Source organism: Oryctolagus cuniculus, chromosome 18 (assembly GCF_964237555.1).
Source record: "Oryctolagus cuniculus chromosome 18, mOryCun1.1, whole genome shotgun sequence".
Lineage (NCBI taxonomy): Eukaryota > Metazoa > Chordata > Mammalia > Lagomorpha > Leporidae > Oryctolagus > Oryctolagus cuniculus.
Genome location: NC_091449.1, coordinates 66,451,016 through 66,473,527, shown reverse-complemented (window position 1 = coordinate 66,473,527; position 22,512 = coordinate 66,451,016). Strand labels below are relative to the sequence as shown.

General features: G+C 57.8%; 1 protein-coding gene across 7 annotated transcripts in view; it reads right to left on the bottom strand.

Moving 5' to 3' along the window:
* The window catches only part of KIAA0513 (KIAA0513 ortholog), a 62,496-nt gene that overhangs the window by 15,798 nt on the left and 24,186 nt on the right, over positions 1 to 22,512 (bottom strand). For 4 of the 7 annotated variants that reach the window (XM_051847341.2, XM_070061859.1, XM_051847340.2 and 1 more), the window contains 3 exons: positions 2,962 to 3,435; positions 1,047 to 1,146; positions 172 to 245 (listed from right to left, as the gene is read on the bottom strand). In XM_051847341.2, the coding sequence (XP_051703301.2) occupies positions 172 to 245; positions 1,047 to 1,146; positions 2,962 to 3,296 (509 nt within the window). In that variant the 5' untranslated portion in view covers positions 3,297 to 3,435. Of the gene's footprint in view, positions 1 to 171; positions 246 to 1,046; positions 1,147 to 2,961; positions 3,436 to 6,393; positions 6,439 to 20,816; positions 20,962 to 22,512 lie in introns of those variants that run through there. The other 3 variants (XM_051847342.2, XM_070061857.1, XM_070061858.1) reach the window with 3 other exon arrangements.

Genomic DNA, 22,512 nt, shown 5'->3' with positions numbered 1-22,512 from the left:
CCTCCCCGCCAGCACCACTAACTCGCGGTTTCTCCCGGCTGATGCTGGGCGCGTCAGGGGAGCGGCTGCAAGCTGATGATGCGGTGTGTGTTACCCAGCACGGGGTTACCACAGGGCAGGAAGGGCGGGAAGGACCGGGGAGGACAGGCTGTGAGTGACCGCACCACTTACTCGAACAGCACCACGGCGAAAGACTGCACGAGGCGGTAGAAGGTGGGCTCCGAGACACACTTGGAGTTGCAGCGCTGTCCGGAAAGAGGCAGACACGGCGTTGGGGGGCGGCTCGGGGGCACGAGGGGCTTCCTGCTCTGCCTGTTTCCAGACAGAGCTACGAGGGGCCCAGGGCGGCTCCCTCCCTCCTCCAGGGCCCCCCAGGGTGGGGTCTCCGTGGGGCCCTGTGCCTGGCAGAGCGCAGGCACCTGCTCCTCCATGCCCTCCCTCAGACACTGCCACCCACGCATGGAAACGCGCGTGGACACGGCCCCAAGGACAATGCCCGCTCTCTCTGGGTTGCGGATGGGTGGCTAAGCAGCTTAATCAGAACTTGCTAATTCTTCGATGAAGAATAAATTACTCGTGATAAAAATACCCAAAACCGAAGAGCGTAAGCCACTCTCTGGGGGCAGACAGAACCTGTGGGGTACGGACAGCATTTAGGTCTTTGCTGAGCCTGGTGAGTACATTTCGCTCGTCTGGCTTTCATCGTCTGGGATGTATCACCTTTTACAGACCGGATGCTGCAGGTTGTCATAAAAACACACACGCACGAAGCCCAGGCGTGTACTGGCCTCTGGAATAACACGAGGCACCACACCAGGTCCCCTCGTTGCCCCACGCTGGGGCATCTGGGGTGAGCCCACCTGGCCCGCTGCGTGGCCCACTGCTGGGGTCAGGCCCTCACAACACCGTGGGGCGAACCGTGCTGCTGTCCTGCGCGCCATCTCCCTCGACTGCCTCCCCAGGGTGACTGCGGGGTGGATTCAGGATGTGGGAGTCTGGCCCTACCGCGGATGCTGCCTACGGGGGAGCAGGCCGCTGGCCCTCACCTGGGCGCTCACGTATCGAGCAAACCACTCCCGCCCTTGGCCACTGTCACCGCTGCAGTACTCTCCAAACTTGGCCTTCTCCTCCTGGTCCAAGTCCTCCCTGACAAAAGAGGAGAGGACAAAGATGAGCAAAAGAGCTTTTGACTGTCAGGGACACCAAAGGTGGCTGTGGGGGAAGAGCAAAGAGAAGGAAACAACGCACGTGGCACCCGGCCACGAACGGACGCACGAAGGCCAGCTCGGCCCTGGGCAGCCCCCGGGCGAAGCGGCGTCATCCTGCTTTCCAAGATGAGGGGCCTGGGGTGGGGACGGCGGCGCGGAGCTGAGCTGCTGCTCGGGGCGCTGGCCTCAGCCGAGCGCCTGGTACTGCGCCCCCAGCTCTGCTTCTGACCCGGCTTCCTGCTCACACGCATCCTGCTGATGGCCCAGGGGTTGTGTTCCTGCCACCCACAAGGTAACCCGGACGGAGCTCCTGGCGACTGGCTTCAGGCTGACCAGCCCCAGCTGTTACCCTCTCCCCTATCCCCAAAAAAAGAAAATGAAAAGAAAAATGAGGAGTCAAGTTCAGACGACCAGAGAGGGCATGAGGGTGATGATGCAAGTCCTCCTGGGCTTCCTGGACCAAAGCCTGTCCTGCCCCACTTAGTGAGGTCGGAGCTGCGGCAGGGCAGGGACCCTACAAGGCCCTACAAGGACATCACCTGGATGGTGATGTCCACGTGGAATCCCCTCTGCCACAGCAGGGCACAGGAAGCCAAGAAACGCCACAGGCCTGAGGCCAGCTCCAGTTCATCAGCAGGGCCTGGCCATGAACTCGTGTGCCTATCAGAAAGTGAACCGGCTCACAACACTGACCGTGTCCCCTTGTGTGGGTGAGGGACAGAGACCAGGGGACCCTCAGCCACAGGGTCACCACCTCCAGGGTGGACACGAAGCTTACATGATCTCAGATCACTTCTGACCTCTATTGCGCGAGACCACTGTTCTTTCCGGAGTTCAAAGACAAAAGTGGAGCAGAAGGCTGCAGCTCAGTTGGCTTATGCAATTTTCATTTATTTGAGATTTTGTAGAAAACATCTTGGTCTCATTTATTCCAAAGTACCAACACCAGATGAAACAGGCTCCGCTGCCAGCCATCTGCAGTGTTGCTGGAATGTTCTTCAAGACGCGTCGACTCAGCTGTCCACGCTCCACACTGCTGACGGCCTGTTGCAAATACAGACGGGCCCTCCCAGCTATCAGAAAACCTCTGGGCTTTTCCCCTTTTCATTAACCATGGAATGACTGGAGAAAGCGACTGATCTTGGTGTTGGTCAAACAACCGAAGTAGGGCGCCATGCCCACTTCCTCCCAAAATGCATTCAAAGGCAGAGACGCATTATTGGGGAGTCACATATTTGGATGATCACCCAACCTTTCTGGAAACCCGAGGCTGGACTCACATCCAGTGACCTGTACAACCCTGCACGCAGTGAGGTGGGGAGACAGCCCGACGGCGGCCCTTCGCTGACCCACGAGGACACGGAGCCTGGGCCCCCCAGGTGGCCCCTGTGAGAAGCAGAGCCCGATGCGGGAGGGCCCGGCGCTGTGCCGTCTCCTGCCCGATGCGGGAGGGCCTGGCGCTGTGCCGTCTCCTGCCCGATGCGGGAGGGCCTGGTGCCGTGTTAGACTCCCGCCCGACTCAGGAGGGCCCGGCGCTGTGCCGTCTCCTGCCCGACGCGGGAGGGCCTGGTGCCGTGTTAGACTCCCGCCCGACTCAGGAGGGCCCGGCGCTGTGCCGTCTCCTGCCCGACGCGGGAGGGCCTGGCGCCGTGTTAGACTCCCGCCCGACGCGGGAGGGCCCGGCGCTGTGCCAGTCTCCCGCCCGACGCAGGAGGGCTGGGCACTGTGCCGTCTCCCGCCCGCGGCCACTTACCCTCCAGAGAAGATCTTCTCCACGTAGCTGCGCATGAACTCCCTGAGCGCCAGGCTCTCCTCGTCCTGCGCCGACTCGGTGCTCTGGCCGGAGGAGAAGGACTCATTGGAGGAGGAGCGGCGGTCGTGGTCCCAGGACGGGTGTGAGGGTGACTCGCCCACGTCGTTCTCGCTGTCTGCCGACTCGGTGGTCTCACTCTCGGATGCGCCGTCGCCCAGGGAGCCGTCCCCATCCCGGTCCTGATGCGCTGGAGCCGGCGCCTCCAGGGAACAGGAGGTGGGTGCTTCAGTCCCGAAGTCAATCAGGGCACCCACGGGGACCTCCGCAGCCTCCATGGCTCGGGGCTGGGCTGCGGCTGGCACGGGGGAGGCCTCCCCAGGCGTGGCAGTGGAGCCCACCAGCGCACACGAGTCACCTGGGAGCTGCTGGCTGCCGAGGTGAGTCTCTGGGGCAGCTCTCGAGGCTCTAAGGCATCTGGGACGGAAACACAGACAGCCAGGATCACCACGAGAGACTCAGCCGGTGGGGAAATTCAGCCACCAGAACTCAGGCCTCAGGGAGCCACTCAGGCGACACATCCCCCACAATGCCAGTTTGGGAAGCCTCCGCACCAACATTTTCCTGCGGCTCAGTTTGCTGTTAAACACCTGCTACATGGGAGACAGCTGCTGAGGGTCCCCCCAGAAGACCACGCATTGAAGGTTTGGGCCCCAGGGGCGCTCTACTGGGAGGTGGGCGACAGGGAGGTCCTTAGGTCACCTCGGAAGGCAGCTCAGCTGCGCTTGGGCCCAGCCTCTCTCTGCTTCCCGGCTCGCCATGAGATCCCCTCTCCAACGGACGTTCCCACCCTCGCCGTCTGCCACTCACTGGGCTCATCCCATCATGGGCGTGAACCTCCAAACCATGTGCTAAACAGAGCAGCTCTCCCCACAAGGTGAGCTGCCTCAGGCATTCGGTCATAGTAAAGAAAGGCTGATGAACAGAGCACTCAATTTATTACATATACGAACAAATAAGTAAGCGGGATTTCTCCAAGCTCCACCAGCAGACTCTCAAGGCAACACATCTGCTGGCCGCCTCCCAGCTCAGCTCTCAGCCTGAGCCTTGCCCACAGATAAGCAGGTCCCTCGTCGTGGACGGGACACAGAAAACGGCCACAGAGGATCCACCTGCACACTCACTATCTGTGGGCTCCTCAGCCACGGAAGCTCTGCCCGGCTAAGCGGTCAGCCCCTTCGGTCCTTCCACTCGAGACCCAGGCCCTCCCGGCTGCTGGGCGACCCTCTCAGCACGCTTCTCAGTACTGTGGGGGCTCCTGAGCACGATGCTCACCACCTGGCCCTGCCCTCTCCCTGCCCCGCAGCCGCCCGAACAAGGACATCCGCCCTCTGGCGCCTGTGCCTTCCGCTTCCTGGGCTGGGCACCCCCCTTCCTCCTTCTTCCTCCCCGTTCGCCCCTGGGACTCCATTCAGCCTGAGGTCAGCATTCACTCCTCTGTGCCCCCACCCCCAGGCAGATGCGCGTGGACGGATGTCAGTCTGTCTGTCCACGAGAGCACACGGCTCGTGAGGGGCCATGCGGCAGCACCTGGTGCCCAGCCGAAGCCCTGAACACTTGCTGACGGAGGCACAGACGCGGCTGTGCCCGTGTTTAAAGGTTCACGGGGAAGGTGGAGCTGAGATTAGAACTTGCTGGGTTCCCAGCGCTCGTTCAGGAGCCGCGTCTGTTCTGGAAGCTTCCTTGCCAGCACCAGGCGGCAGAGAGCCAAGCAGGGGGTGAAAGCCACCTTCTGCCCAGCCCCCGAGAGGAGGGCACACGCTCAGCTCAGCTGTTCTCTATCAGACCCAAAGCCCAGGGCGACCCTGCCAGGGTGGGGTGGCGTCAGCTGTTCTCTATCAGACCCAAAGCCCAGGGCGACCCTGCCAGGGTGGGGTGGCGTCAGCTGTTCTCTATCAGACCCAAAGCCCAGGGCGACCCTGCCAGGGTGGGGTGGCGTGATGCGCTGAGCTGGGTGCACCTTCCGCGGACATTTAACTAACGGAGCAGCACCTGCTGCCTCCCACGAGCCTGTTATTCACAAACCAGTGACGGGCCCTCCAGAGTCCCCAGCCTGCGTTCATTCTAAGTACCCTGAGCTGGGAAAAGGGGTTTGCTGCCTCCTGGTCATCGGGGTGGCCATGCACAGGGCCAGTAAGCCCCACAGACCCTGCTTCAGTCCAGAAGAGAAAAGAGAAGCCACGGCTCCCAGGAGCTTCTGTGAGATTGCAACTAAGACCCCTAGGTCCTGGGGCCACCTCGTGCCACGTCAGACTCTCCTCCAAAGAGAAACCACACATGCAGTGACACGTCTGACAACGAAAGTGCAAAACCACTTACACCAGAAGCATGTCTACATGCTGAACTCTTCATGTGACAGAGTTAATCATATGTGTTTTAAGTCAATTGGGAAAAGATCCCAGTTAAAGTAAGAGGGGGAATAAGGGAGGGAGGGGGTTGTCTAAACCGTAAAGCTGTGCGGTTCTGCACGCAGCCCTACAGACCTCTCAGGGCACAGCCTAACAACGTGCACTGGGACTCCACACCCATGAAAACTGGTGGCATAAAGGCCGTCTTCACTGTGAGAATGATCATACTAAATGTCAAAGTCAACATATAGATGGGCTTAAGTGTAAAAGTGATCATATAAACAGCATCAAGTGCCTGGTAATAATAATAGAATTAAAAAGGAAGGAAAGTCCAATATGGGAATCAGTGCACAGAGCAGCTCCTAGAATGACATTCACTGTAAGTAACACTCTGACCTCAGAATCAGCCCTTAAGGCTTCCTGGTCTGGCTGAAAGGCCTGTGAGAGCATTCCAGGCATGGAAAGCCGAGACTCTGTGGCAAAAAAATATCCTACACGGAAGATCTCTGTGAGACCTCAGTGGAAAGAAAGGGTCATCAAAGAGAGATGTACTCTTCCCCGAAGGGAGGAGAGAACATCCACTTTGCTCATGGCCGTGTCCAAATCCCGACGGAGTCTGTGGTCACAAAAGGCTTCCACAGGGCAGCCCATGGCAGGAGCCTCGGGTGATCACTGACATCTTGAATGAGAGCGTCAAGTTAAAGGAACAGAAGTCACCGCACCACTCCCCGTGTAGCACCTCCGTCCTCACTGAGTTGTGCTATGAGAATCGACTGCTCTGGCCTTTGCAACCGTTTGGGGATGGATCAGTGGATGGAAGATTCTCATTCTCTCTCTCTCTCTCGCTCGCTCTCTCTGCCTCTTCCTCTCTATAACTCTGCCTTTCAAATAAATGAATCTTTTAAAAAACAGCAATTTCTTTAATTCTTATTTTCCTCTTCTCTGACTTAGGCATTCAAACATGTAGGATTTATCCTAAAAACAAATCTATCCTAAAAACAAGTTCAAAACATTAAAAAACACTTACATGGAGAAAAATGCTCACAAAGACAGTGTTTAAAATCCCGGTAACCTAAGGGGAGAGATCCAGAATGCAGTGTCACAACCTGAGGCACTGGTAACCAGGGTAGGATGCAGGCAGGCGAGGGCTCAGCACGCAGAGCACCCTGAGGCCACGGCGCTCCCTGCCCGCCGCTGCCCCTCCCCTCCCCTCCCAGGACCGGAAGCCAAGGCACGCAGCTCACTTGGGTAAGTGCTGCCCAAGCGGGCACTGCTCCGTTGACTCTGAGGACGATCAAGGGGAGGCGTGACAAAGGACGGGAAACAGGGAGGACGGCAATGAGGGGTCACCCTCCCCTCTTGCTCATTCTCACAGCAGCACAGCTGGCAGACAGTGGGATTCAGGGGAGACTGCGTGCGAGACCGCTCTCGGAGCCCGGGGCCGTGTCTCTCCCCAGGCGTGGGCACGCAGGGTTAAGCCGAACGCTCACGGCTGTTTCTGACCCGGGCTGACGTGCTCTGAGGCTGGTGCCACGCTCTCATGGCCCATCCAGCTTGGAGAGTCTACTTGAGCCTGAGTCACGCTTTTAGTCCCGAGCGTGTCCTCTGTGGACTTGGCAAGGGGGCGGCACAAAGTGAGAGGAGACAGAGTGGCAGGAGGGGCCGTGCTCTGGGCCACCTGCCTGCCCCTGCCTGGGACCCCTCAGCGGGATCTCTCCTCTCTCTCGGGACAGGGAGACGGCTCACTTGCTCGTGGAGCTAGGACATCGTGGCGCAGTGCCCTGTGTGGAAAGGCCCTGAGAAGGAACCCTCCAGGCAGAACAGGGTGACAGTGACTCCCCCACTCCCGGATCAAAGCTCAGGGGACTTCCTGGCCCAGCTGGAGAACACGGAGGAGGTGGCCCCTTGGAGGTGGCCCGCACTGTCCTCGCTCAGAGCCAGGCCCAGGGGTTCCAGAGAGTCTAGAGTTTTCCAAGGAATGCTGAAATCTGCTGTACGAAATCTTTCGGTTTTTCTAGACTAGCAACTAACTTAAATTTATTTTAAAACATTTTGGGCATCAGAAAACCACATCTGAGGATTGTACCCCAATCCATTCGAACATTCTACATACAAGGCGGCTCCAGGACCGTCCGCAGGTCCCCAGACTCAAAAATCCCAGGAATTTCCAGTAGGAGGCTTGTCAGCCACGGGAGTGCGGATCCTAAACCCACCACCTACAGACGGGAAGCAGCACAAGCCCCCTTGTGGCTCTGAGTGGCAGTTCACGTCCTACATCAATGCAGAATCCCTGCCAAGTTAACCTGTAACTGTCACTGCGCGCCTGCTATGAACCAGCCACTCTGCAGGAGCCCAGATACTGCAGCATGAGCATCTGGTCGTGTGTGTGTGTGTGTGTGTGTGTGTGTGTGACAGAGAGAGAGAGAGACGGGGCGGGGTGAACTAGGGGGCAAGGAGAGAGGAAGGTCAGCTAATAAGATCTGAAAAACAAAACAAAAACACCAGAAGAGGAACTCCGGTGGCACCAAGTGCTGGCTCCAGGGTGACATCCTGGCAGAGCTGAGAGGGGCTTCCGTGCACTGGGAGGTCAAGTCTCAGCTGGGGCCAGGGCAGAGAGAACCGGCCTGAGAGAGCAGGGTCACGAAGGTGCGCATAGCTGTGGGAAGTTCAAGGCTGGAGAGCAGTGCGGAGCCAAGAGGTCGGAGGCAGGAGACTTGCTGGCCGCAGGGAGCCTGGACTGCAATTCCAAAGCGATGGGGGCCCTAGGAGGACTTCAAGGCCAAGCAGCTTCATGGGGAACGAGGGTGCAGGCCACGGGGGCCCGGGGAGGCGGACCAGCAGCCTACATCTGGAGGGAGATTTCCCAACCTCCTGCCCCAGCCCCCGTCCCAGCCCACGTCCCCCAGCGTTCTTCCACCGCGCGGCCTGCGGCTGCAAGGGGAACTCACGAGATTGCCAGGCCTTGCTGCCGACCACTTCCCCACCGGCCTTTGCTCAAACTCTGATTTCCCCAGCGCCCAGAGCAACCGGGGCTGTGACTTCCCTAGGAGGTCGGCCTTGAGCAATCAGACCAGGGCTCCCTGGCGCAGACTCCGGAATGTCCTGTGACCCTGCCGCTTCCCATAGGCCTCAGGCAAGTCCCTCTTTCGCAGTGTCCGAAAGAACCACCAAAAGTGCTGCCCCTCTGCCAGGAGCAAAGAGCCTGCAGCACCTCACTGCCCGGCACACGTGGGACACAGGCGTCACATGCAGACGCGGCTCACTGGTCTCTCCCCAGCCCAGACGGTGAGGCAGGGCCCACACCCACGCAGAAGTACGAGCACGGACCCACACGCAGGCCTTCCCCTCGTCTTGTCCTCGCCCTGCGTGGCACGGGTGCCTTTCCAGAGAGAGACTGCTGGCCAGAGGGGTGCATGTTACGGAAGCTGGGCAGGACCTGGAAAACTGGCCTTCTGCAAGTCTGTCCTGGGGCGGTGCACACTTGTGGGGTTTGCATCTGACCTTTTATTACGACTCTGAACTCAGAGGCAGCACCAGTTCCCCTCTCTCCTGATGGCAGCCTAGGAAGGGCAGGTGTCTTGTGCAGGGGGAGGAACTGGGACCCCAACGGAGCACCTGTGTCCCTGGGGGGCCTGCACTTTTGTGCCCTCCCTAGCCCCTCTGCCTGACGTCCCAAACAAGGAACACTGGCCTCTTCTTCTTTTTATCTATTTGGAAGGCAGAGTGACCAGAGAGAGGGAGAGGACGAAACAGACAGTGAGAGACAGATTCTCCACCCACTGATCCGCCTTCCAAACAGCGGCAACAGCAGGACTGGGCCAGGCCGAGGCCAGCTCTCCCACATGGATGGCAGGGCCCTCCTGCCGCGCTGCCGGGCACATCAGCAGGAAGCTGGACGGGAAGCGCAGCCGGGACAGGCGAGGAGTGCCGGCATCGTGTGTGGTGGTCGACCTGCTGCATCGCAACGCCGGCCTCCCCTTCCCCACCAGGGACCCAGGCCGGGAAGTCGCTTACATGCGTGTGCCTCCGTTTCCTGTTTCTGAGAACTGTGAGTGTGCAATTTGATGTCCCTGGTCACACAAGATCAGGGAGGTACAGCAGTGTGAGAAACGGGCTGCTACCCCCCCCCCGGGCTCACGGGGGAGCTCGAGGTCCACCCCCTCCCCCCCGGGCTCACGGGGGAGCTCGAGGTCCACTCCACCCACCCCTCCCCCACTGCGCAGCTGCAAGGAGAAACTGACCTGACACTCCCGGGTCCTCCATGGTGTTTTTTGTTTTGTTTTGTTTTGTTTTGTTTTGTTTTGTTTTGTTTTTTTGACAGGCAGAGTGGACAGTGAGAGAGACAGAGAGAAAGGTCTTCCTTTGCCGTTGGTTCACCCTCCAATGGCCGCCGCGGCCAGCGTGCTGCGGCCAGCGCACCGCGCTGATCCGATGGCAGGAGCCAGGTGCTTCTCCTGGTCTCCCATGGGGTGCAGGGCCCAAGCACCTGGGCCATCCTCCACTGCACTCCCAGGCCACAGCAGAGAGCTGGCCTGGAAGAGGGGCAACCAGGACAGAATCCGGCGCCCCGACCGGGACTAGAACCCGGTGTGCCAGCGCTGCAAGGTGGAGGATTAGCCTAGTGAGCCGCAGCACCGGCACCTCCATGGTTTTCAAGCAGCAAAACACAGAGACAGGGCTGAGCATGGGACACAGCTACTGACGGTGCTGCCTGGCACAACCGCATCCCACGTCGGACCGCCTGGCCCAAGCCCTGGCTGTCCTGCTTCTGACCCAGCTTCCTGCTGATGCACACCCTGGGAGGCAGCAGGTGGCGGCTCAAGTTCTAGTTCCTGTCACCCCCTGGGAGACGGGATGGTGGGCTGGGCTGCTGGCTTCAGGTTCCTGTCACCCCCTGGGAGACGGGATGGTGCGCTGGGCTGCTGGCTTCAGGTTCCTGTCACCCCCTGGGAGACGGGATGGTGTGCTGGGCTGCTGGCTTCAGTGTGGCCCGGCCCTGGCTGTCGAGGGCATTAGGGGAATGAAGCGGCAGACTGACGATTTCTCTGTCTTTTTAGCAGAAATGAGGGGCCGGTGCTGTGGCGTAGTGGGTAGATCCGCCACCTGCAGTGCTGGCATCCCATGTGGGCACACGTTTGAGTCTCAGCTGCTCTACTTTTGATCCAGCTCTCTGCTGTGGCCTGGGAAAGCAGTAGAAGATGGCCCAAGTCCTTAGGCCCCTGCACCCACGTGGGAGACCTGGAAGAAGCTCCTGGCTCCTGGCTTAGGATCGGCTCAGCTCCGGCCATTGCGGCCATCTGGGGAGTGAACCAGCGGATGGAAGACCTCTCTCTGTCTGCCTCTGCCTCTCTGTAGTTCTGCTTTTCAAATTAGTAAATAAAAATAAAAATGAAAGTCAATAAAAATTATATATAAACAGTTAATTCTGAACCACTGTGTCAAGTTGCTTAGGCAGTATTACCACTTTTACTCCTAGTTCAGAGATGAGAAAAGTGGGGCTGGGGGAGGTGGGGTGGGAGCCCCATTCAGCTGACTTTGGGTCTGATGGCATCTTTAGCATCCGAGTCAGACTCGGGCTCCACCCCCTTCTGGAGTCACCTTGGCCAGATGCTGCCTGCAACTGCTGGAGGAGACAGCAAGTCCTCAGGACACGCTGCTCAGCCCGAGGAGCCGCGGTTCCCGAGCTGGTGCCAGGCACCCAGAACACCCGAGCAAACGCTCAGGAACGCACGGGGCAGAGCAGCCGCTGGACAGAGCCGCGGGGAGCGCGGTGCTGCTCGGACTCACTGTTGGGCTGGGCTGGCTTCCTCCCGATGACACGGTGTCACTGGAGTTTCAGCAGGTCAAAAGCGAGGACTGCACGTGTACGTGCGGAGCAGGAAAGGAGGGTGGTCGTGCTGGATCTGCTTCCAAGAATCAAGGAGCTGTGCTGACCCCGGTAGGCACACCTGCCCCATTAAAAATAACTGACCCCAGTAGGCACACCTGCCCCATTAAAAATGACTGACCCCGGTAGGCACACCTGCCCCATTGAAAATGACTGACCCCGGTAGGCACACCTGCCCCACTGAAAATGACTGACCCCGGTAGGCACACCTGCCCCACTGAAAATAACTGACCCCGGTAGGCACACCTGCCCCATTGAAAATAACTGACCCCGGTAGGCACACCTGCCCCATTGAAAATAACTGACCCCGGTAGGCACACCTGCCCCATTAAAAATGACTGGGGGCCGCCTGCAGTGCCATCATCCCCTGTGGGTGCTGGTTCAAGTCCTGGCTGCTCCTCTTCCAATTCAGCTCTCTGCTGTGGCCTAGGAAAGCAGTAGAAGAGGAGACCCAGAAGAAGCTCCTGGCTCCTGGCTTTAGATTGGCCCAGCTCCAGCCATTGTGGCCATTTGGGGAGTGAACCAGTGGATGGAAGACCTCTCTCTGTTTCTGCCTCTCCTTCTCTCTCTATGTAACTCTGACTTTCAAATAAATCTTAAAAAAAAAAAAAAGTAAGTGTGGCCATTTAAAAATAATATATACATTTTTTCTTTTCTTTTGAATTATCTTTTCAGATGGAGTGGTATGGTGAACACTGGTACCCAAGGATGTCCACATCTGAATCCGCAGAGCCTAGGAATACGCTACTGCCCGTGGCACACCCTGGGGGTGACTTATCCTGGATTATCCCAGGCGGGGGTGGTAGGGAGAGGAGGGACAATGTCATTCTAAAATCTTCGTGGGAGGAGGAAAGGGGGCCAGAGGAGATGTGATGACAGAAACGGACATAGGAGTAATGTGGTTTCCAGCTTTGAAGACAGAGGAAGGGGCCATGAGCCAAGGAACGGGGGTGGGTGGCCCCCAGAAGCAGAAAAGCAAAGAGACAGCGTCCTCCGGAGGCACAGCTCCACCAGCTACGCAGGGGGACTCACTGCTGCCACGTGACCTCCAGAACTGTGCGACAGTGAGCACCTGCTGTGTACCACGAGGGAGTCCTCCACCAGCTGGGTGCTGCCCGGCAGACTTAGCGACACACGCAGTCAGCCTGAAGAGCCAGGAAGACACGGCTGAGCCTGAAGGTCTGTGGAGTGTGGGAATCTCTGGCCAGGACGACGGTCCTGAGGCCGACACCCGACAGGGGAGGCAGAAGAGGGCAAGGTGGACCCTTCTCCACCCACACTGACCCTCGCTGAGACTGCACAGCCTGGCACGCAGGCAGCAGCCGGCTCGTGCAGGCTGGTTGGTTTTCATCCCCTTTATTGGGGTGGACGGTGACAAGGCTGGGGAGCAGAGGGGGAAGCCTCCACGGCCACAAGATCACCGCCTCGTGCTGCGTAGCCCCTTCTCATCTTGGTGTGTGCTTTGCCAATGGGCAAATGATGCATAGTTTACAATTTCACTGCTAAAAGAAGCCTGCGTCTAGCTGGGGCCCCTCTGCCGCGGCGCTCACGACCATGCAGGTGGCCCCAGCCGATCAGAGTTCTCTGGGACCCTGAACAGCTCTGCGAGACTCCGGCCTCCGTGTGCGCCTGGTCTGGAGGCCGCAGGCATGCAAAGAGACGCTTGGCTTAGATTTCTGGTGCCCCCGGCTTTCGTGAGATGAATGAGGCAGGTCCATCACAAGGTTGTCACCTGCTCCTGTGCAGCTGTTAAACAGTCACAACAGATGCTGTTCCAGGAGACCACGCCTCCCTGACACAGCGACTGAGAGGGGAGGAAAAGACCAGGAGCCCAAGGCGGACGAGCGACTGCCTCCCTGACACAGCGACTGGGCGGGGGGGGAAGACCAGGAGCCCAAGGCGGACGAGCGACTGCCTCCCTGACACAGCGACTGAGGGGGGGGAGACCAGGAGCCCAAGGCGGACGAGCGACTGCCTCCCTGACACAGCGACTGAGAGGGGAGGAAAAGACCAGAAGCCCAAGGCGGACGAGCGACTGCTTGCCTGCACGTGGAGATAAGGGAACAGAGCACTGTGGGCACAACGGGTGACAAACTGAGTCACCCAGGCTCCACAGGACGCTGGGCACTGTCCCCCAGCACCCAGGTCAGCACCTCAGGCTCTCGGGGTGCTGTTGGGGGGCAGGAGTCAATGCCACCTGCTCCCCACCACGTCTGCCAGGAGTGGGCCTCAGCAGAGCGGTGGCTCTTCCCACAGTCCCTCAGCCTTTGTCAAACACACTCAACCACCCCTCGCGTCCTTCCGGCCTCAGATAAGAAGCCCCGCGGGCAGCCTGGGCTCTGCTGTGTGCAGATGTGCCGGGCCCAGCCAGACCGCAGCCCCTGGCGCAGGCGCTCAGAACCTCTCCCGACCGCTAGTGCACAGTGAGGCCTTTCCCCTGCTTCTCCAGGAGCCAAACAGCTCGGGTCTGAAGCCCCCGGCGAGCTGACCACCACTTGGGCAGGCTGATGAGTGACTTTGCTGGGAACCAGGAAGGGACTTTTGGCTGTTTGGGCTAAGGCCCCTGGCGAGCTGACCACCACTTGGGCGGGCTGATGAGTGACTTCACTGGGAACCAGGAAGGGACTCTTGGCTGTTTGGGCTACGAGGCCATAGAACATGCCAAGTCACAGGACCGTCACTGGTGTCCTTTTAGTCATCAAGTGTTCAGGCAGCTGATGTACCTAAGGCAGGTCAGTGGAGTCAGTAAGAGCACCATCAGTGGGGCGGTGGATGGAGCCTCCCGCAGCCAGGCAGTCGGGGCGACCACAGGCGACGTGGTGCAGTCGGCTAAGCTGCTGCCTGTGAGGCCAGCATCCCACCTGGGGGTGACGGAGCCCCTGAGTGCCGGCCGCCCTGCTGCTGATCCAGGTCCCTGCCAGTGCACCTGGGAAAGCAGCGGAGGAGGACGGCCCACGTGCCTGGCCCCTGCACCCACATGGAGACCCAGACGGAGTTCCAGGACCCTGGCTTGGGCCTGTCCCAGTCCTTTCCAATGTGGCCACTTGGAGGGTGAAACAGGATAAAAGCTCACTCGCTCTCTCTCCTTTAGCCTTTAAAATAAATACACAATAAATCACCTTGAAAAATTAAGGAAAAACATGCTAGATCATAGAATTCTTTTGATTTTGACAAATTCTGCACATAAATCCTTCCAGACACTGAATTAAGAAAAGCATCTGTCCAGAAGGTCCTCACACAATCATGCTGATTACCAGAATGACAAAGTCTCTGTCCGGTTCTGTAACAGACGCAGAGATGTCCTTGAAATGACATCATCACCCGAGGGATACGTCAGGTCAACGAGGCAGGGATTCGGCTGGACGGCACTTACTGCTAGGCAGAGACAGGTCTCTCCAGTCCCGACACACGGCAGGTAGCGCTCCCTAAAAGGGGCCTTGTCTTCAAAGGCCAGACGCCTCAAAGGGTTTGACGAGCACGGACCACAGCCTGTTGAGCCCTGACTTCTCCGAAGGGGGCCCGAGGGGCCAGCAATCGGTGACAACGGCAACAGCGCCCACGCCACAGCCCCTAAGCACGAGGTCTGTACTTCTGCAGTGAGCATTAGGAGCCGGCTCATCTCCCTGGACACAGGGCAGCAGTGCCTCTGGCCTTTGAGGGCCTACTCCCAAGGAGTGCTGCCCAGGGAGACAAAGACCTCCAGGCCTCCGGTGAGGAGGGCGGTGGGGACAGTGTGTGCGCTCACCAGTCACACGTCGCTGTTTCCTGCAGCTGGCTGGAAGAGGCCGCTTCCACCAGGGAGGCCTCCAGCCAGGCTTTGGCAGCGGAGCCCTGACTCCTGCAAGCAAGTCGGCCCGCCCTCCCCTCCCACTGACCGCCCCTCACATGACCCCTCACCCATGTCAGTTCCCTGGGGGTCACGAGCCCTCTCTGCCTCACGGGGGATTCCCAGGGCCTCACATGACGCGGCTCCGGCAGTGCTGATGCTGAGAGCACAGTGCAGGGTTGAAGGCGAGCTCCGCCCAGGCGTTGCTTCTTCACCTGAGTCAGTCTGCAGGGTCAGCTCTGCGCCAGCCCACGCACTCCTACTCACTCCCACGCTTCCTCCGGCTGCCCTGCACGCCGTGCTGGACAAGGGACAAAAGCAGTCTAAGGAAGACTGTCGGGACACGTCGCCGGCCACTTTGCTTTGTAACTGAAAGGAGCAAAGCCACAGATCACTCACTGTCTTGTCGGCCGATGAAATGTACAGGCCTCGCCGCTAAGCCACTCAGCGAGGCCGCAGGAGAGCAGACAGCGCACTCCCCGCCTCGGGGAGGTCACGGTAAAATCCACACGTCAGGGGAAGCCACGCAATAGCCCGAGCAACTCACAAACCAACGAGCTTCCCGCCCGGTGCAGCCAGCCCGCACAGGGCACCACGCGGCAGTGGTTACAGACCCCGTCTCCACGGCCGTGTGCCTCACAGGGGGAGTAAGACAAGTAGCTAAAGACTGTGCCACCGGGCACGGGCCAGCGACAACGGGCTGCAGGAGAGGGTGGCTCAGGGGAGGCCGGGACGATGGGAGAGCCCCAGGGCAGACTTGGTGGAGTGACCCTCAGGTTTGGTGAGCTGCTGGTGAGTAGAGATGAGAGGGAGGCACCTTCGGAGAGGGGTGGGCACCAGAGGACTCACACCCGTCCACTGTGGGCTGTGACCGGCCTTGACGCCCTCTGGCTGCGAACTCGTGCGGCACGACAAGCCACCTCTGCAGTGTGGCTTTGGCAAGTAACTTATTATTTTTTAAAAGACATTATTTATTTACTTGAGAGGTAGAGTTACAGATGGTGAGAGGGAGAGACAGAGAAAGAGGTCTTCCATTCACTGGTTCACCCCTCAAATGGCCGCAACGGCCAGAGCTGGGCAGATCCGAAGCCAGGAGCCAGGAGCTTCCTCTGGGTCTCCCACGTGGGTGGAGGGGCCCAAGGACTTGGGCATCTTCCACTGCTTTCCCAGGCCACAGCAGAGAGCTGGATGGGAGGAGGAGCAGCCAGGACTTGAACCAGCACTTGTATGGATGCCAGCGTCACAGGCGGAGGATTAACCGCTGCGCCACAGCGCTGGCCCCGGCGAGTAACTGAAACGCTCTCTCGTCCAGAACCTGAAACGAAGGCTTCTGAGGCGTCTGAGACTCCGGCGGGCAAGAGGATGAGGGGCAGATGGGCAGACAGGAGCTTTCCTGACACCACTGACCGAGGGCAACGGTGGGAGGCTGGGGAACGGCAGGGGTGCCTGTGGCAATGTGGGGCCCACAGTCAAAAGACCCACCTGTCCAGCACAGTGCAACTCCCAGTTCCCCTGAGTTCATGCTGCGATGACCTGTCAGGTGGACAGGTGAGGTGACAGATGCACGGGAGCAGGCGCCATGGAACAGGCTGACCCTCCACCTGTGGTGCCGCTCCATCTCGGCCCAGCTCCCTGCTGAGGCTGGGAGAGCAGCAGAAGATGGACCTAGCGCTTGGGTCCCTGCACCCGCGTGGGGGACCCTGAGGAAGCTCTTGGCTTCTGCTTGCCCCAACCCTGGCTATTGCGGCCATTTGGGGAGTGATCCAGTGGATCGAAGATCTCTCTTTCTCTGTTACTCTGTCTCTTAAATAAATATAGTATTTTTAAAAAGATGAAGGCTGCAGCTCTTAGATGGGTCTGGGCTATAAATGAGCTTGGGGTCCATCAATCAGAAACGCAAAGCACAGACCCACACAGCACAGAGAGGGCAAAGCAATGAGTCTGACCACCGAGCTAGAGCCCTGTGGGGAAAGGGACTGCAGGCCAGGCAGAGCCGTACGCGCTGCTCCCGCAGAAAGCACACAGGATCACCCCGTAGCCCTGCACAGAGAACCAGCTTCCAGGCAGGCAGGGACGGAACTGGGCGCTTGGCTGTGGCCGAACTAAACCTTAGAGCTGTCGCAGGGGAAGGCTCTGAATCTCAACTTCGCATCTTGGAGAAAACAAGATAACAGCTGGGAGGACCTGAGAACGCAGACCGAAGCCTCGGGTTTAAAGGGGCAGGTTCTGTGCAACAAATCACGGGCGATGTCTCCGCGTCAGGTAAACACCTAGACAGAGGTTCCTAAAGCAAAGGCTCTGTGAGTGCTCGGAACAGGAAGCGGTGAGGGCTGAGGTCAGCAACCGAGGAAGCCAAATTAAGCCGGAGCTGTGTGTGTGTGTGTCTGTGTGTGTGTGTGTGTGTGCGCGCGCCGCAGCCTAGCAGACAAAGGGAACACCACAAACAGTGCAAGGTGCTTGATAAACTCACCAATTTGAGGACAAGGTAGAAAAACACGGCCTGAACACTGTGTGCTTACGTGGATTTATAAATACTGTACTTCATTACCTAAAATGCACTGTTGCTTATTTTATTTCAAGATCCCTGACTGCAGTCAGCTATGTGCTCGCCCTCGTTGCTCCTAACCAGGCCCGTGCTCACTTAGCTGCCACGCCAGACAACAACCGCCCTCCTTCTTGTTAAGCAATTAGGGGTGAGCTAAGACGCCTGCACTTCTTCCTGGCTCCTGGCTCCACCCTTGTGCAGGCCCCGTTGCGGGCCTTTGGGGAACGAACCAGAGCGACAGAAGATATCTCTGTCTCTATTTCCCTCTCCGTTGTCTGTCTTTCAAATAAATAAAAATGAACTTCAGTGGGTTCAGCGCTGTGGTGAGTGGGTGAAGCTGCAGCTTGGGATGCTGGCGTCCCACAGTGGAGTGCCAGGCCAAGTCCCGGCCGCTCTGCCTCTGATCTAGCCACTGCTAATGAGCCTGGGAAAGCGCTTGGGCCCCTGCTCCCCGCATGGAGACCCAGATGAAGCTCTCGGCCCCTGGCTTTGGCCTGGCCCTGCCCTGGCCATTGCAGCCATTTGGGGAGTGAACCAGCAGATGGACGATCTCATTCTCTGTCTCTCCCTCTCTGTCAATCTTCCTTTCAAATAAATCAATAAATCTTTTCCTGCGTGTTGTATCAGGGAGCCTGGGTTCAAGGCCTGGCTCTAGCTCCTGACTCCAGCTTCCTGTTAGTGTAGACCCTGCGCGGCAGCAGCGAGAGCTCGGGGGGTTGGTTCTGTCACCCACACGGGCAACCTGAATTGAGTTCCTGGCTCCCGGCTTCAACCCAGCCCAGTCACTGCTGGTCACCGCCGTTATCTGGGGAGCAAACCAGAACATAGGAGCTTGCACTCTCTCTCTCCGTCTCAAATAAATTTTAAAAATAAATAATAAATACAAAAAGTACACAAGTCATAATCAAACTGCTCAGTGAACCTGACAAAATGAGTGCACACACATAACCACCACCCGTCACCAGTCCCCTGTGGCCCTCCCTCCCCTGTGGCAGGTGCAGCTCCCTAGACAGGGCAGTGGGCGGCACGGGGCGCGGCCCTGCAGAGCGGTCCACAGACCCCAACGGCCCTGAGACAAAGTGAAGAAGCTCTGGATGCATTCTATTTTGGATGCGATTTATTTTGCTGGTATTCACCTCTTTCTACAGACAAGAGTGATATACCATATTAATCTAAGTAATTCTAAAGGACAGTCTTTCGATAAGGACAGAAACAGTCCAAGTGATGAGAAAACTGTGTGATCATTTAAATGGCAATGTCCCATCTTGCCCAATGTGCACAGAATAGCAGCAAATCTTTCAACTGATTTTTTTTTTTTTTTTTGACAGGCAGAGTGGACAGTGAGAGAGACAGACAGAGAGAAAGGTCTTCCTTTGCCATTGGTTCACCCTCCAATGGCCCCCGCGGCCGGCGCGCTGCAGCCAGCGCACCACACTGATCCGAAGCCCGGAGCCAGGTGCTTCTCCTGGTCTCCCATGGGGTGCAGGGCCCAAGCACTTGGGCCATCCTCCACTGCACTCCTGGGCCACAGCAGAGAGCTGGCCTGGAAGAGGGGCAACTGGGACAGAATCCAGTGCCCCGACCGGGACTAGAACCTGGTGTGCCGGCGCTGCAGGTGGAGGATTAGCCTAGTGAGCCGCGGCGCCGGCCTCAACTGATTTTATATCTTCTGAGAAGTGGAAGCTGAGCACGTCACGCCGAGTCCGCGTCAGAGACCTCTCCGCCCCGAGGGGAGGGCCCTGCCCCACACCTGGAGCAACTACTTGGGCTTGAACGCAAACAAGGGGCACAGAAGGCAGAGAGGGGTGGGGGAACTGGGAATACAGGGCAGACTGCAGCAACTCAAAGCTGCCACTTGACAGGAAGTTCGCTCACTGGTGTTTACGAGGGCCTTCTGTGTGCCAGGCACGATGAGAAACAATGGTTTCTACCCTCAAATAACTTGGTCAGGGAGTCTGACGTTTCAGTCCAGAGTTATCCACGGGGGCCAGCACTGTGGCGCGGTGTGCTAATCCTCCGCCTGCGGCGCCGGCATCCCATATGGCCACTGAGTCCTGGCTACTCCTCTTCTATCCAGCTCTCTGCTGTGGCCTCAGAAGGCAGTGGAAGATGCCCAAGTGCTTGGGCCCTGCATCCATGTGGGAGACCTGCAAGAAGCTCCTGGCTCCTGGATTCGGATCAGCCCAGCTCCAGCCATTGCGGCCATTTGAGGGGGTGAACCAGGGAAGGAAGACCTTTCTCTCTCTCTCTCTCGCTCTCTCTCACTGTCTGTAACTCTACTTCTCAAATAAATAAATAAAATCTTTTTTTTTTTTTTTTTACAGGCAGAGTGGACAGTGAGAGAGAGAGACAGAAAGAAAGGTCTTCCTTTGCCATTGGTTCACCCTCCAATGGCCGCTGCGGCTGGCGCGCTGTGGCCGGCGCACCGCACTGATCCAATGGCAGGCGCCAGGTACTTATCCTGGTCTCCCATGGGGTGCAGGGCCCAAGCACTTGGGCCATCCTCCACTGCACTCCTGGGCCACAGCAGAGAGCTGGCCTGGAAGAGGGGCAACCGGGACAGAATCCGGCTCCCCGACCGGGACTAGAACCCGGTGTGCCGGCGCCAGAAGGCGGAGGATTAACCTAGTGAGCCATGGTGCTGGCCAATAAATAAAATCTTTAAAAGCAAAAGTTATCCAACTAAACACTAATGGGCAGCTCATGAGCTGATGGGACCCTTGATGTAAGTTAATGTACTTCATAACAACAGCAGATCCTAACCTGACCTTCATACTCACTGATGTTATCTGAGCCAATACAAGAGTAATGACTTCATTCAACTCCTCCGGGGGTCAGAACACTTCTAGAACATTCTGTTCAATGTCACCCATTAAAATGAATGTCCAGCTACCCTTACCATAGCAATACTGCAGGTGACCACATCCAAGAACCTACACTCCCCGTCAAGCTCAGTCCGCAAGTTCAAAGCGCCCCACTGGGATTCACTGCTTTGGAAAATACAGTCCACTTGCAAAGGCGTTTCACCTCAGCAGACGCTTGCAAATGCTTTTTAAAAGACGGAAGGAGAAAACAGAGCTACTGAGAACCTGGAGAGCGTCCAGACGGACCAAAAGCAACCCTGCACCAGGACTGCTAGGAATCCAATAACCACGGAACACAAGGTACGGCCAGAGAGTCCAGCAAACTTACGTGGGCAAGACAGACGGAGGTCTCCAACCCGGGAGGCTCCCGTCACGCGCCGAGGACCTGGGTTGCCCTGTGTGGCTCCAGAGGGGACTGGGCCTCCAGGGTTTCTTGCATTTCCCTGCTAACATTTTATACAGCCTGATGCTTTTTTTTTTTTTTTTCAACCACAACTGTTGGAGCATCCAGGAAGAAGGAAACATCTAAAATGTTCATAGTTCACAGAACAGAGAGATAAGGTACCCTCTGCTGGTCCCCAGCCCGGGGTTAAGTTCTCCACAAAGACTACCTCACAGAACTGTGGCTTCGCTGCATGAATTTTTAAGGCACTCTCACGGGCCAGGCTCTGTGCTAAGTGCCGGGAATACAGCATTAGGAGAGACAAGGTCCCTTTCTCCCAGAGCACACAGTCTAGTTTCCTGCCTCCTCCGACTCAGCTACCGCGCCAAAGGTTCCAGGACAAACCCCGCTGCACCCCGCTGCACAAGAACAGAAAGACCAGGAGTCCTGACCGCCCTGGGTGGGCCGGAGGGGAAAGGCGCCGTGTGGTCATAGACCTGCTGCTCCTCCAGAGTCTAGGGGGTTAACTTTCTCGTTTTTTCAAACGTTGTCCCAAGTCTCCACCCAAAAGTCACCCCACACAAGCAGCTTTACCGATGTTTGACTTATCACACTTTACTAATGTTTAACCACCACAGGTAATTCCTGTACCAACTGCCAAGCCCTCCAGTGTAAGACAATGAGGTGGAATGTGGAGACAGGTATTTCCGTGGATTTTCACTTGGAACTGGCTGAGTTGGTTCCATTCTAACCAAACGTCAGAGTTCGCTGTGAGGAGGCCTCCCCGGGGAGCAGCTGTGCTTCCCTAACAGGGCTCCGGCTGACAGTCCAGGGACAGCCGGGCTCAACCTGGATGGAGACTGACTTGGTCCTCTACCTTTTAGGTAACGTGGCAAAACAAGCGCATATTGTCCCAACCGCTGACATGGAGACAGCGCTCTAGCTGGAACAGGACAGGTTCCCTAAAGAGTTGGACCTTGGACCTTCTCCCAAAACCCAAGGGAGACCAAGGATGGAAAAGAACGAAAGTCCATTCTCGCTGGGCTTGGGCTCTGCTGGCCAGAGAAGGCCCCCAGGAAGGCCACAGCACAGTCCTCTGCAGAGACATCTGTGTATCTGTGAGAGAACAGACCGGGCAGATCCTCCTGGATGCGGGGGTCCCTGGCAGGCCTCAGGGAGCCCTCCGTGTAAAAGGCACTAGCGTCTGTCACCGCCCACCCCGCACACCTGCCGTCTCTGGCTGGTGCTCCAGGCGTCTGCAATCTGGAGCTGCCCAAAGCTGCCCACACGGATCAACAGTGGCCAGACACGGGGGGACCCTGCCGCTGTTCAAGAGCAGCTTCACAGAAACGTTTGGTTGTTGGTTTCTTCCAGAGAGAACTCTGCTCTAGCCAGGCTGGTCCCTCTCCTCGCACACTGTGCCTTGGCTAATGTTTCTGCATTTCCCTGCACCCGCTGCCTGCCGCCCTCTAGCCAAATCCCTTGGCCAATTCAAAGCCTGCTCCTCAATATGGAGAAATCTGCAAATTGTCATTAAGCTGGTGTTTTCTACAGGACATCTGTGATCTTTTGAAATCCTTCCTAATCTTGTTGAAATATGTTTAACAATATTTTAGAAGTCTATTTAATCTATGCTACAGCA